The sequence below is a fragment of the Glandiceps talaboti genome, chromosome 5, assembly GCF_964340395.1.
Source record: "Glandiceps talaboti chromosome 5, keGlaTala1.1, whole genome shotgun sequence".
Lineage (NCBI taxonomy): Eukaryota > Metazoa > Hemichordata > Enteropneusta > Spengelidae > Glandiceps > Glandiceps talaboti.
In genome coordinates, this window is record NC_135553.1 from 24,567,149 (window position 1) to 24,582,757 (window position 15,609).

General features: G+C 35.4%; 2 protein-coding genes across 2 annotated transcripts in view; one reads left to right on the plus strand and one right to left on the minus strand.

The window, feature by feature from the left end:
• LOC144435684 (protein C-mannosyl-transferase DPY19L3-like) overlaps window positions 1–15,609 on the minus strand; it is a 64,359-nt gene that overhangs the window by 44,138 nt on the left and 4,612 nt on the right. The gene's annotated exons all lie outside the window — the stretch shown is intronic.
• LOC144434818 (uncharacterized) lies at window positions 958–12,276 on the plus strand. Its single transcript, XM_078123328.1, has 4 exons — window positions 958–1,111; window positions 6,417–6,581; window positions 7,928–8,017; window positions 11,738–12,276. The coding sequence occupies exons 1-4, from the start codon at window positions 958–960 to the stop codon at window positions 12,274–12,276; spliced, it is 948 nt and encodes a 315-aa protein (XP_077979454.1).

Sequence of the window (15,609 nt, forward strand, 5' to 3'; positions counted from 1 at the left end):
TGAGATAAGACTGATAAGTGCTACCCCAAACTTGAAGACCACATGACAAATGGGGAAGAACACTTGTATTGTACAGCAACAAACGTATGCAAGGCAACTACCAAATGAAGTCTGTAAAATATACCGGTACATGTTAACTTGTTTTAATTTCTATAAAAAATAATTACCCAGGCAAACTCCAACAAAAGATTTAGTATCTAAAGTAGAAATGTTCACATATTTCAAGTAAATTGAACCCTTGACAGTGAGAGATTTGTGATCTAATACCAATGACTGTATAGTTTTGCCAGAATTGACTTTTAGCTTGTTGGTGTCACAATAATTATTACATTATGGAAAGCAGAATATAGATTTTACTAAAGGCCAGGGTGGAGGAGGAGGAGGGGTGTCGATAGATTTTTCCATCGCGGCAAAGAAAAGTCACTGATCCCCCTATCTGTAAAACTAAAAGCTGCCCCCTATCACTTAATTCTAAAACATACTGACACCCCCTCCCCCTCCCCATATATCATACATGACAGGTATTTGATCGTGACTCAGAGTGGACTGCTTGACTAAATACTTTATAAGATAGCATCATACTAAATTAACAACTACACAGGGTAAATATATTGAAAAAGAATTTAATAGCATCTTGACTTTAAAAGGTATAACCACTTGCAAACTTTCTTGCAATAGAAACATTAATGTGAAATTTATATTTAACTGATATTTTCAAAATGAAGATTCACATAGGTATAATGTCCAGCAGAATTTTGGGTCAGTGGTTTATTGATTGTGTGTAGTTTGAAATTTGTTTACAAAAAGTTCAAATCTAACTCTTCATTATTATCATATTACATTTCTATGATCACACTTATAATGTATATTTGGCATAATGGTATAAATGGTTTTTTTTCACTTTATACTAAAAATATACTTTATTCATTTTTAATTTTTAGAAGACTACATTCCATGATGGATAAATTGGTGTTGATTCTTCAACTGGTAGTAATTATTCAAACATCCACAGCACAAATCAATCAGGATGGTCAATGTTTAAGCATCTGTTCAAATTCATGGCCAGATACCAGAGGTCCTGCTGGCCCTCCAGGACAACCTGGTGCTCCAGGTATTGCTGGACCAGTGGGTAGACAAGGGCCAAGGTAATTGAACTTTTCTCTATTAGGACCTTCAGGCCCCTCAAGGACAACCTTAATTATGTTCCAGATTATGACTGAACTTGTGGGATTTACTGTCCCAAAGTTGACCTGTATCACATATAATCATCCCAGCCATAAGTGACCTTTAGTTATTTTCCAGTTGCCATTATACTCAAAAACAAGTCATTGAGAATGACATAGCCCCGCTATGATTGGGTTTTAAGGAATTATCACTACTCTGATCACGCAACAACACTTGTGAACCTAAATCAAACAGACTTAGATATGTTGGGTCTGCTTGTTGGACATGGAACATGCCTACAACAATAAAAGATTGGTCGGGTATGGGGGATCATATCACAATGAAAATGGATATGGACATGTATGTCATAGAACACTGTCCTAATACCAACTTTGAATGTGATCTGTTCAAGCATGTCTGAGTTATGGCTTTGGACATAGAAAAATCGCAAACAAAATGGCTGCCAGGCGGCCATATTGGATCGTATCACAACAACAATGAATATGCACATGTATGTCATAGCACACTGTCCTAATACCAACTTTGAATGAGATCTGTTCAAGCATGTCTGAGTTATGGCTTTGGACATAGAAAATTCACAAACATAATGGCTGCCAGGCGGCCATATTAGATCGTATAATGACGAAAATGGATATGCACATGTATGTCATAGAACACTGTCCTAATACCAACTTTGAATGAGATCTTTTCAAGCATGTCTGAGTTATGGCTTTGGACATGGAAAATTCACAAACAAAATGGCTGCCAGGTGGCCATATTGGATCGTATCACAACAACATTGGATATGCACATGTATGTCATAGAACACTTCCCTAATACCAACTTTGAATGAGATCTGTTCAAGCATGTCTGAGTTATGGCTTTGGACATAGAAAAATCGCAAACAAAATAGCTGTCAGGTGGCCATATTGGATCATATCACAATAAAAATGAATATGCACATATATGCCATAGAACACTGTCCTAATATCAATTTTGAATGAGATCTGTTCAAGCATGTCTGAGTTATGGCTTTATAGACAGGGAAATTTTGCAAACAAAATGGCTGCTAGGCGACCATATTGGATCGTATCATGAAACAAATTGACGTGCATATGTATGCCATTGTATGTTGCCCCTGTACTAAGTGTGAAAAAAATCAGTCCAGGCATCTCCAAGAAAAGACTGCGGACGGTCTCCTATTTGTACTTACTCCTACTTCTCTACTGGTACTTTTCCCATACTCCTACTGGTCTACTTGTACTTTTCCCATACTCCTACTGGTCTATTTGTACTTTTCCCATACTCCTACTTCTCTACTGGTACTTTTCCCATACTCCTACTTGTCTATTTGTACTTTTCCCATACTCCTACTGGTCTACTTGTACTTTTCCCATACTCCTACTTCTCTACTTGTACTTTTCCCATACTCCTACTGGTCTACTTATACTTTTCCCATACTCCTACTGGTCTATTTGTACTTTTCCCATACTCCTACTGGTCTATTTGTACTTTTCCCATACTCCTACTGGTCTATTTGTACTTTTCCCATACTCCTACTGGTCTATTTGTACTTTTCCCATACTCCTACTTCTCTACTTGTACTTTTCCCATACTCCTACTTCTCTATTTGTACTTTTCCCATACTCCTACTGGTCTATTTGTACTTTTCCCATACTCCTACTGGTCTACTTGTACTTTTCCCATACTCCTACAGGTCTAGTTGTACTTTTCCCATACTCCTACTTCTCTACTTGTACTTTTCCCATACTCCTACTTCTCTACTTGTACTTTTCCCATACTCCTACTTCTCTACTTGTACTTTTCCCATACTCCTACAGGTCTATTTGTACTTTTCCCATACTCCTACTGGTCTACTTGTACTTTTCCCATACTCCTACAGGTCTATTTGTACTTTTCCCATACTCCTACTTCTCTACTTGTACTTTTCCCATACTCCTACTGGTCTACTTGTACTTTTCCCATACTCCTACAGGTCTAGTTGTACTTTTCCCATACTCCTACTTCTCTACTTGTACTTTTCCCATACTCCTACTTCTCTACTTGTACTTTTCCCATACTCCTACTTCTCTATTTGTACTTTTCCCATACTCCTACTTGTCTATTTGTACTTTTCCAATACTCCTACTGGTACTTTTCCCATACTCCTACTGGTCTACTTGTACTTTTCCCATACTCCTACTGGTCTACTTGTACTTTTCCCATACTCCTACTGGTCTACTTGTACTTTTCCCATACTCCTACTGGTCTACTTGTACTTTTCCCATACTCCTACAGGTCTAGTTGTACTTTTCCCATACTCCTACTGGTCTACTTGTACTTTTCCCATACTCCTACTGGTCTACTTGTACTTTTCCCATACTCCTACTGGTCTATTTGTACTTTTCCCATACTCCTACTGGTCTATTTGTACTTTTCCCATACTCCTACAGGTCTAGTTGTACTTTTCCCATACTCCTACTGGTCTACTTGTACTTTTCCCATACTCCTACAGGTCTAGTTGTACTTTTCCCATACTCCTACTGGTCTACTTGTACTTTTCCCATACTCCTACTGGTCTACTTGTACTTTTCCCATACTCCTACTGGTACTTTTCCCATACTCCTACTTCTCTACTTGTACTTTTCCCATACTCCTACTGGTCTATTTGTACTTTTCCCATACTCCTACTTCTCTACTTGTACTTTTCCCATACTCCTACTTGTCTACTTGTACTTTTCCCATACTCCTACTGGTCTATTTGTACTTTTCCCATACTCCTACTTGTCTATTTGTACTTTTCCCATACTCCTACTTCTCTACTTGTACTTTTCCCATACTCCTACTGGTCTATTTGTACTTTTCCCATACTCCTACTGGTCTATTTGTACTTTTCCCATACTCCTACTGGTCTATTTGTACTTTTCCCATACTCCTACTTGTACTTTTCCCATACTCCTACTTGTCTATTTGTACTTTTCCCATACTCCTACTGGTCTACTTGTACTTTTCCCATACTCCTACTGGTCTATTTGTACTTTTCCCATACTCCTACTTCTCTACTTGTACTTTTCCCATACTCCTACTTCTCTATTTGTACTTTTCCCATACTCCTACTTGTCTATTTGTACTTTTCCAATACTCCTACTGGTACTTTTCCCATACTCCTACTGGTCTACTTGTACTTTTCCCATACTCCTACTGGTCTACTTGTACTTTTCCCATACTCCTACTGGTCTACTTGTACTTTTCCCATACTCCTACTGGTCTACTTGTACTTTTCCCATACTCCTACAGGTCTAGTTGTACTTTTCCCATACTCCTACTGGTCTAGTTGTACTTTTCCCATACTCCTACTGATCTATTTGTACTTTTCCCATACTCCTACTGGTCTACTTGTACTTTTCCCATACTCCTACTGGTACTTTTCCCATACTCCTACTGGTCTATTTGTACTTTTCCCATACTCCTACTGGTCTACTTGTACTTTTCCCATACTCCTACTGGTCTATTTGTACTTTTCCCATACTCCTACTGGTCTATTTGTACTTTTCCCATACTCCTACTGGTCTACTTGTACTTTTCCCATACTCCTACTGGTCTACTTGTACTTTTCCCATACTCCTACTGGTCTACTTGTACTTTTCCCATACTCCTACTTCTCTATTTGTACTTTTCCCATACTCCTACTGGTCTATTTGTACTTTTCCCATACTCCTACTTCTCTACTTGTACTTTTCCCATACTCCTACTGGTCTACTTGTACTTTTCCCATACTCCTACTGGTCTATTTGTACTTTTCCCATACTCCTACTTGTCTATTTGTACTTTTCCCATACTCCTACTGGTCTAGTTGTACTTTTCCCATACTCCTACTGGTCTACTTGTACTTTTCCCATACTCCTACTGGTCTACTTGTACTTTTCCCATACTCCTACTGGTCTACTTGTACTTTTCCCATACTCCTACTTGTCTATTTGTACTTTTCCCATACTCCTACTGGTCTATTTGTACTTTTCCCATACTCCTACTTCTCTACTTGTACTTTTCCCATACTCCTACTGGTCTACTTGTACTTTTCCCATACTCCTACTTCTCTACTTGTACTTTTCCCATACTCCTACTGGTCTACTTGTACTTTTCCCATACTCCTACTGGTCTATTTGTACTTTTCCCATACTCCTACTTGTCTATTTGTACTTTTCCCATACTCCTACTTCTCTACTTGTACTTTTCCCATACTCCTACTTCTCTATTTGTACTTTTCCCATACTCCTACTGGTCTACTTGTACTTTTCCCATACTCCTACTGGTCTACTTGTACTTTTCCCATACTCCTACTGGTCTATTTGTACTTTTCCCATACTCCTACTGGTCTACTTGTACTTTTCCCATACTCCTACTGGTCTATTTGTACTTTTCCCATACTCCTACTTCTCTACTTGTACTTTTCCCATACTCCTACTTGTCTACTTGTACTTTTCCCATACTCCTACTGGTCTATTTGTACTTTTCCCATACTCCTACTTGTCTATTTGTACTTTTCCCATACTCCTACTTCTCTACTTGTACTTTTCCCATACTCCTACTTCTCTACTTGTACTTTTCCCATACTCCTACTGGTCTACTTGTACTTTTCCCATACTCCTACTGGTCTATTTGTACTTTTCCCATACTCCTACTGGTCTATTTGTACTTTTCCCATACTCCTACTGGTCTATTTGTACTTTTCCCATACTCCTACTGGTCTATTTGTACTTTTCCCATACTCCTACTGGTCTATTTGTACTTTTCCCATACTCCTACTATGTGTGTGTACGTGTACGTACGTGTGTCGCTATGATTAGTATTCAGCTTCTGGGCCGAACATGGCAGACGATGTTCAGCGCTGTGTATATTATATGTTGTTTTGCGTTTCTCGGTCTACAAATTCACTGGTATAGGCAAAACTATAAAATAATAACAATAATGTACGCCCTCCCAGTCCATAATGGACTCAAGCAAACTTTGCACTCCATAATGGGCTCGGCTGTCGCCTCGCCCATTATGTCGTTCAAAGTTTGCTTTCGTCCATTATGGGCTGGGAGGGCATGCATTATTGTTTAAATATTGATTATTTAATAATAATATATATTTCTATATTTAACCTCACTATTAATATTCAACAACTTATACCATGTGTTTTTCTAGTATCTTTTTTGAAAACTCTCACAACTCAGATTCTCACAATATACAATTATGTTGATTTATAGGTACTGGGGTCAAAGGTCAAACAGGTCGTCCTGGAAAGGTTGGCCCACAAGGTGTCAAGGAAGATAAAGGAATAAATGGTGGAGTTGGATTAGCAGGTGTAAAAGGTCAGAAAGGTGAGACACCCAACCAGGTCAAGGTAGCATTCTCTGTAGCAAGACAGAGTGGTATGTCTGGAACCAGTTCTGAACAAAATATCACTTACACTCACAGCATTGTACAAGAGAATGCCAATATTGATATCAATACTGGTGTGTTTACCTGTCAAGTACCTGGTATCTATTATTTCTCTTTTACATTCTATTCTTATTCTGGTAAGATATTGTGGATTTTATTGAAACTCAATGATGAGTACAAGTTTAGAATCTATCAGCCATCACAATCAGGATATAGAATGCAATCTCAGAGTGGTATGCTACATCTAGGTCAAGGTGATCAAGTCAAATTAGTGTTAGGGGCAGGTACACATTATAGATTTTACTACACTACTACTGCTAATTCTCATTATACCAACACCTTCAATGGTTATCTCATCTCATAATTGATAAATGTAGTAATTTCTTCTATATTATGACAATTATCTCTTTGTTTATACAATAATAAGTGATAGATTGATGTCTTACATATACCATATGTTGTCTTTGATCAATACTAGATACCATATTTGATAGATTGATGTCTTACATATACCATGGAATGTCCTTGATCAATACTAGATACAATATTTGATAGATTGATGTCTTACATATACCATGGAATGTCTTGGATCAATACTAGATACCATATTTGATAGATTGATGTCTTACATATACCATGGAATGTCTTTGATCAATACTAGATACCATATTTGATAGATTGATGTCTTACATATACCATGGAATCTTTGATCAATACTAGATACCATATTTGATAGATTGATGTCTTACATATACCATGTTGTCTTTGATCAATACTAGATACAATATTTGATAGATTGATGTCTTACATATACCATGGAATGTCCTTGATCAATACTAGATACCATATTTGATAGATTGATGTCTTACATATACCATGGAATGTCTTTGATCAATACTAGATACCATATTTGATAGATTGATGTCTTACATATACCATGTTGTCTTTGATCAATACGAGATACCATATTTGATAGATTGATGTCTTACATATACCATGGAATGTCCTTGATCAATACTAGATACCATATTTGATAGATTGATGTCTTACATATACCATGTTGTCTTTGATCAATACTAGATACCATATTTGATAGATTGATGTACTTTTCCCATACTCCTACTGGTCTATTTGTACTTTTCCCATACTCCTACTGGTACTTTTCCCATACTCCTACTGGTCTATTTGTACTTTTCCCATACTCCTACTGGTCTACTTGTACTTTTCCCATAATGGATCTAGACATACTAAAATCATCAATTCTGTTCTCATCAAACTCTTTGGACAAACTCAATCACAATTAAATTTCATCCATACAATATCTTTTAATATACAGGCCAACCTGGTGTAATAGGACCAGCTGGTACACAAGGTGTCAAGGGTGACCCAGGTTATAAAGGTGAAATTGCATTCATAGGACAACCAGGTGAGTACAACTAAACTGGCCATATGGATGAGGATTGGGTATTTATTTTGGATTTATAATTTATAAAACAATTTTATGATGGCTTCCTATTTGAAAAATTAATGTGAAACAACATATGTCAAGCCCTTGTTTGTAACTGCAAAAGATTAATAAGTGTGTCAAATCTTTGTTTATATATACATACAAGAACAAACTTTTTACAATTTCTTTCTTTTTTTTTGGCTTTTTGCAATTTACTGAGTTACAAACACAGACTATGACAATGTTGTTTCACATTGTTTTTCAAGTAGGAATTAAGCCATGTGATAATTTTTTTATAACTTAGAAATCCAAAAACAAATTAACCCAATCATCCATATGACCACTTAATATTTTTCGCAGTCAATTCGCTAAAAATCTTGAGATTTAGAAACAAGCGACCTATCGGTCAGAATAGCTCCGCTGGTTTTTTTTTTAATTTAATTTTTTATTTTGGTGACATGTAGAAGTGGTTCAGGTCTTCAGCTCTTCACTATGCAGTTTTGTTTTAGCGATGCAATAAAGTGGTTAGTGGTTTCATATGATGTCTCACTATAAAACACATTTTACACAGAAGTTGGTAATGTATTGTACTTTTTATACCATAGTCACCATTTTATGACAAAAATCTACTGTTATGAAAAATTGCACAAAATCTCAGAAAAAAATGACTGGGAAATGCACACAAGAAAAAGAAAAAAAGAGGATTTTGAGGTTGGCTAAAAATAATTCCAGTGTCTTACAGCTGTAACCCTGGAAAATTTTAATGATGAATGAAATAAACTAGGGATCTAAAATAATTTTGAGGCAATTTGAATTTCAATTTTCTAACAAATTTACAAAGTCAACAACATTCAACTTGTACTAGTTGTGGTAGATATATATAGGGAAGAAATGTATTAATCGCCATCTTAGTTTCCGTACGGCGACAATCTCAAGTACCCGGAAGAGAGTCATTCTCAGCCATACGTTACAGTGGTAACACTCGTTCATGTTCGGTTACCTTTCACAAAGAAAACACAACGAAATGGTTGAAATGATCTTTTTTTTTATTTCTTTTCATCACAACAACAAAATCTACGTGATCAAAAGTGTTGTAAACTAAACCAGAAAGAATTATCGGACTGGCTAAACTTCCCGATGAACTGGAGTAAGGTCCTACTACTTCCAAGCATGGATGTATTAATACATCCATGTTCCAAGTAAGCCTCGATAGTACTATAGTACGTGAGAAAATCGTCTCAAACTAGCGATACAACTTTCAAAATATAACTTGACATGTCTTCATTTGTTAGAGTTATACAATTCAAGACGGGTTTTCACTCGAAAACAACAATTCTGTGAATAATGACACTCTGAACGCAGCGATTTCTCGGACGATGTTACCACTGTAACGTATGGCTGACAACGACTTGCTTCCGGGTTAGTCCCTCGTGCATACGGGTGGATTGTCGGCGATTAATACATACATCGTCTGATATTTTAATTCACAGTGTTTCTTGTGACCGGCGCCTGTCAGCAGACTCTGCCATTTTTTTCATCATTCCATTGTATTTAAACCTTGTACTTGACATTTCGCAATATTTATAATTCTCAACAAAATACCTCAACATGCCTCACTTCGCTCGTACTCAAAGCAGCCCCGCGCGGTATGATCACTGACACTGATGACATGATGAGAGAGAACCTTTTCGGATTTACATGTAAAACGGGGAAAGATACGCAAAACATAATGCAAAGTCTGAAGCCAAATTAAAGTTGTAATTATTTTAATTATTTTTACTTGCCAAATATTTGCATTTTGGAAAGGCAAGACACGTTCATGTCGTTTAACTTTACATGTGAACTGTGGGCCACAACTTCAACCGCATGCCTGGCATGCCCTTCCTTACGCAAGTTGTCTGAATTCTGGTTCACTGTCATTCCAAATTGCACGACAATATAGAATTAACCACAAGTTACATGTTATCTGAAAACATCACACTTTTATAGTGGGTCTGAAGTGTGATTTTAGTGAGTACCAAGAACGTCCTGTGTTGATACTCAAGATACTTGCTGTGGAAAATCGCTCGGTCAAATGAGGTCACCTACAGCTTCTGGTCGAATCAGGATAGAGTATGCAAATGAGGATGTTGCGGACTGGCTGATTATGTAGAAGGGTGCAGAATTGGATTTGAAGTTTACAACCCTGTTTCGAACAAACGCTTGTCATTTGGGTGCCCAATGCGTAGAATTATGACTATAGCACATATTACATTGCTTGTTTGACGTCAATAGTGTCTTTTGAAAAGTGGCAGTTTACTTAAAGTCTCGTCGACTGATTTCCAATATGGCGTCGGTCATTATGCTCATTAACATATTCATTTTTTTTTCAAATTACAAAAAAAAAATCATAAAAAATAAAAATGAGGATGTGCTGACTTGAAATTAACAAATCTGAGTAAGCTACCCCCTGCGCATCAACACGCCAGATATCAAAGCAATCTAATAAGAGGTTTTCAAGGAGTTGATGAAAATGACATTTTATGAAAAAAAATCATAAAAAATTGAAAATGGCACAGATCAACTTGGCATGAACAAATCTGAATAGCCTCCCCCCAGGGAACATGCACACCAAATATCGAAGAATTCCGACTGTCACTTCCAGAGTAGATAGTAAAAATATAAAAGTTTGACGGACACCTATGATTCACTCTACTCTCTATACCTCAATACCCACCTATACCTAAAGCTACGCTTTCAGCTTTCGCTGACAGCGGAGCTAAAAACCTCATCTTTAGTTCATTATATCTTTGAAGTTAGTTACTGTGACTCCGGGTATCAAATTTCAGAGTCACATTTAACTAAATACTACATATTATAATAGGACTGAGTTTGACTAACAGACATAAATCATTGTTTAGAATTAAATAGTTTTAAGTATATTCAGTTGTGCTACAAAGCTATTGGTATTATCTTCAAATAATGATATTAATATGTGCATAATATGTTTTATTTAATATTATATTATAGCATTACCAATTCCAGTGAATTTTGTGACGTCATCGCTGTACATTATTACTGATAATGTACTTCGTTATTGGACATCGCAGCCCTGGAACGAGCATAACAATACAAGCTTATGTTCGTAAGGCAATAAAGGTGTGGGTATTTAAGAACAGGGAAATTATGGGGTAAATACACCATAAGAATTTTTTTTAAAAGATTGAAATTAAAATGAAAGAAATTTGTGTTCACAGCAGTTCATTGAAGTGCATATGTGTGTGTACGTGTACGTACGTGTGTCGCTATGATTAGTATTCAGCTTCTGGGCCGAACATGGCAGACGATGTTCAGCGCTGTGTATATTATATGTTGTTTTGCGTTTCTCGGTCTACAAATTCACTGGTATTGGCAAAACTATAAAATAATAACAATAATGTACGCCCTCCCAGTCCATAATGGACTCAAGCAAACTTTGCACTCCATAATGGGCTCGGCTGTCGCCTCGCCCATTATGTCGTTCAAAGTTTGCTTTCGTCCATTATGGGCTGGGAGGGCATGCATTATTGTTTAAATATTGATTATTTAATAATAATATATATTTCTATATTTAACCTCACTATTAATATTCAACAACTTATACCATGTGTTTTTCTAGTATCTTTTTTGAAAACTCTCACAACTCAGATTCTCACAATATACAATTATGTTGATTTATAGGTACTGGGGTCAAAGGTCAAACAGGTCGTCCTGGAAAGGTTGGCCCACAAGGTGTCAAGGGAGATAAAGGAATAAATGGTGGAGTTGGATTAGCAGGTGTAAAAGGTCAGAAAGGTGAGACACCAAACCAGGTCAAGGTAGCATTCTCTGTAGCAAGACAGAGTGGTATGTCTGGAACCAGTTCTGAACAAAATATCACTTACACTCACAGCATTGTACAAGAGAATGCCAATATTGATATCAATACTGGTGTGTTTACCTGTCAAGTACCTGGTATCTATTATTTCTCTTTTACATTCTATTCTTATTCTGGTAAGAAATTGTGGATTTTATTGAAACTCAATGATGAGTACAAGTTTAGAATCTATCAGCCATCACAATCAGGATATAGAATGCAATCTCAGAGTGGTATGCTACATCTAGGTCAAGGTGATCAAGTCAAATTAGTGTTAGGGGCAGGTACACATTATAGATTTTACTACACTACTACTGCTAATTCTCATTATACCAACACCTTCAATGGTTATCTCATCTCATAATTGATAAATGTAGTAATTTCTTCTATATTATGACAATTATCTCTTTGTTTATACAATAATAAGTGATAGATTGATGTCTTACATATACCATGGAATGTCTTGGATCAATACTAGATACCATATTTGATAGATTGATGTCTTACATATACCATGGAATCTTTGATCAATACGAGATACCATATTTGATAGATTGATGTCTTACATATACCATGGAATGTCTTTGATCAATACTAGATACCATATTTGATAGATTGATGTCTTACATATACCATGGAATGTCTTGGATCAATACTAGATACCATATTTGATAGATTGATGTCTTACATATACCATGGAATGTCTTGGATCAATACTAGATACAATATTTGATTTGATGTCTTACATATACCATGGAATGTCTTGGATCAATACTAGATACCATATTTGATAGATTGATGTCTTACATATACCATGGAATGTCTTGGATCAATACTAGATACCATATTTGATAGATTGATGTCTTACATATACCATGGAATGTCTTTGATCAATACGAGATACCATATTTGATAGATTGATGTCTTACATATACCATGGAATGTCTTGGATCAATACTAGATACCATATTTGATAGATTGAAGTCTTACATATACCATGGAATGTCTTTGATCAATACTAGATACCATATTTGATAGATTGATGTCTTACATATACCATGGAATGTCTTGGATCAATACTAGATACCATATTTGATAGATTGATGTCTTACATATACCATGGAATGTCTTGGATCAATACTAGATACCATATTTGATAGATTGATGTCTTACATATACCATGGAATCTTTGATCAATACGAGATACCATATTTGATAGATTGATGTCTTACATATACCATGGAATGTCTTGGATCAATACTAGATACCATATTTGATAGATTGATGTCTTACATATACCATGGAATGTCTTGGATCAATACTAGATACCATATTTGATAGATTGATGTCTTACATATACCATGGAATGTCTTTGATCAATACTAGATACCATATTTGATAGATTGATGTCTTACATATACCATGGAATGTCTTGGATCAATACTAGATACCATATTTGATAGATTGATGTCTTACATATACCATGTTGTCTTTGATCAATACTAGATACCATATTTGATAGATTGATGTCTTACATATACCATGGAATGTCCTTGATCAATACTAGATACCATATTTGATAGATTGATGTCTTACATATACCATGGAATGTCTTTGATCAATACTAGATACCATATTTGATAGATTGATGTCTTACATATACCATGGAATGTCTTGGATCAATACTAGATACCATATTTGATAGATTGATGTCTTACATATACCATGGAATGTCTTTGATCAATACTAGATACCATATTTGATAGATTGATGTATTACATATACCATGGAATGTCTTGGATCAATACTAGATACCATATTTGATAGATTGATGTCTTTATATACCATGTTGTCTTGGATCAATACTAGATACCATATTTGATAGATTGATGTCTTTATATACCATGGAATGTCCTTGATCAATACTAGATACCATATTTGATAGATTGATGTCTTTATATACCATGTTGTCTTGGATCAATACTAGATACCATATTTGATAGATTGATGTCTTTATATACCATGGAATGTCCTTGATCAATACTAGATACCATATTTGATAGATTGATGTCTTACATATACCATGGAATGTCTTTGATCAATACTAGATACCATATTTGATAGATTGATGTCTTACATATACCATGGAATGTCTTGGATCAATACTAGATACCATATTTGATAGATTGATGTCTTACATATACCATGGAATATCTGTGATCAATACTAGATACCATATTTGATAGATTGATGTCTTACATATACCATGGAATGTCTTGGATCAATACTAGATACCATATTTGATAGCTTGATGTCTTACATATACCATGGAATATCTGTGATCAATACTAGATACCATATTTGATAGATTGATGTCTTACATATACCATGTTGTCTTTGATCAATACTAGATACCATATTTCTGAGAGTCTGTTACAACAGTAATTTACCACATAACAATGTTTACATGATGGAATTTAAATTGATAACTTTATTCTACACATTACTTATTGTAATTATAGAAATGACTCAACGTAATGTCTTGGACTACAAAATATAATACCTTAAGGGAAATACCGCTGTAACATTGCTGTAACAGCAGTATTTCCCACAGCCATGTACCCTCTGTGTGAGCAATGCTAGTCGGATAAGAACAAAAGGGTTCCTACAGGGTATTATTCCACCATAGCTGTGATGTATGTGCACGACTGTGTGCTAGGTATGCAGTACACAGCTATGGAAATGGGATGTGCAAAACAGTCGAGGCACAGAAGGCACTATTCCACATCCATGCAACAAGTACATTTTTCAAAACCCTGTACCAGGGTTGTGAAAAAATATACCCTGAGGCTGTAACAGGGCTGTGAGGCACACAGCTGGTACATAGCTGTGCTCTTCTTCCTAGTGCTAGGATGTACAACGTTCCCTAGGTGCAGATTGAATGAATACCTGTATGTACTTTTTTTGCAATTTTTGTGATTTGTCAAAGAGTTTCATCTCTTGACTGTATGCAATCAAGACTACTTCAGTTACTTATGCTATCTAACTATTTTGTATTATTAGTTGATTCATATACAGTACATGTATGTAGTGGAAATATTTACTATCTAGCTATTTTGTACTATTAGTTGATTCATATACAGTACATGTATGTAGTGGAAATATTTACTATCTAGGTATTTTGTATTATTAGTTGATACATATACAGTACATGTTTGTAGTGGAAATATTTACTATCTAGGTATTTTGTATTATTAGTTGATTCATATACAGTACATGTATATAGTGGAAATATTTACTATCTAGCTATTTTGTATTATTAGTTGAATCATATACAGTACATGTATGTAGTGGAAATATTTACTATCTAGCTATTTTGTATTATTAGTTGAATCATATACAGTACATGTATGTAGTGGAAATATTTACTATCTAGCTATTTTGTATTATTAGTTGATACATATACAGTACATGTATATAGTGGAAATATTTACTATCTAGCTATTTTGTATTATTAGTTGAATCATATACAGTACATGTATGTAGTGGAAATATTTACTATCTAGCTATTTTGTATTATTAGTTGAATCATATACAGTACATGTATGTAGTGGAAATATTTACTATCTAGCTATTTTGTATTATTAGTTGATTCATATACAGTACATGTATATAGTGGAAATATTTACTATCTAGC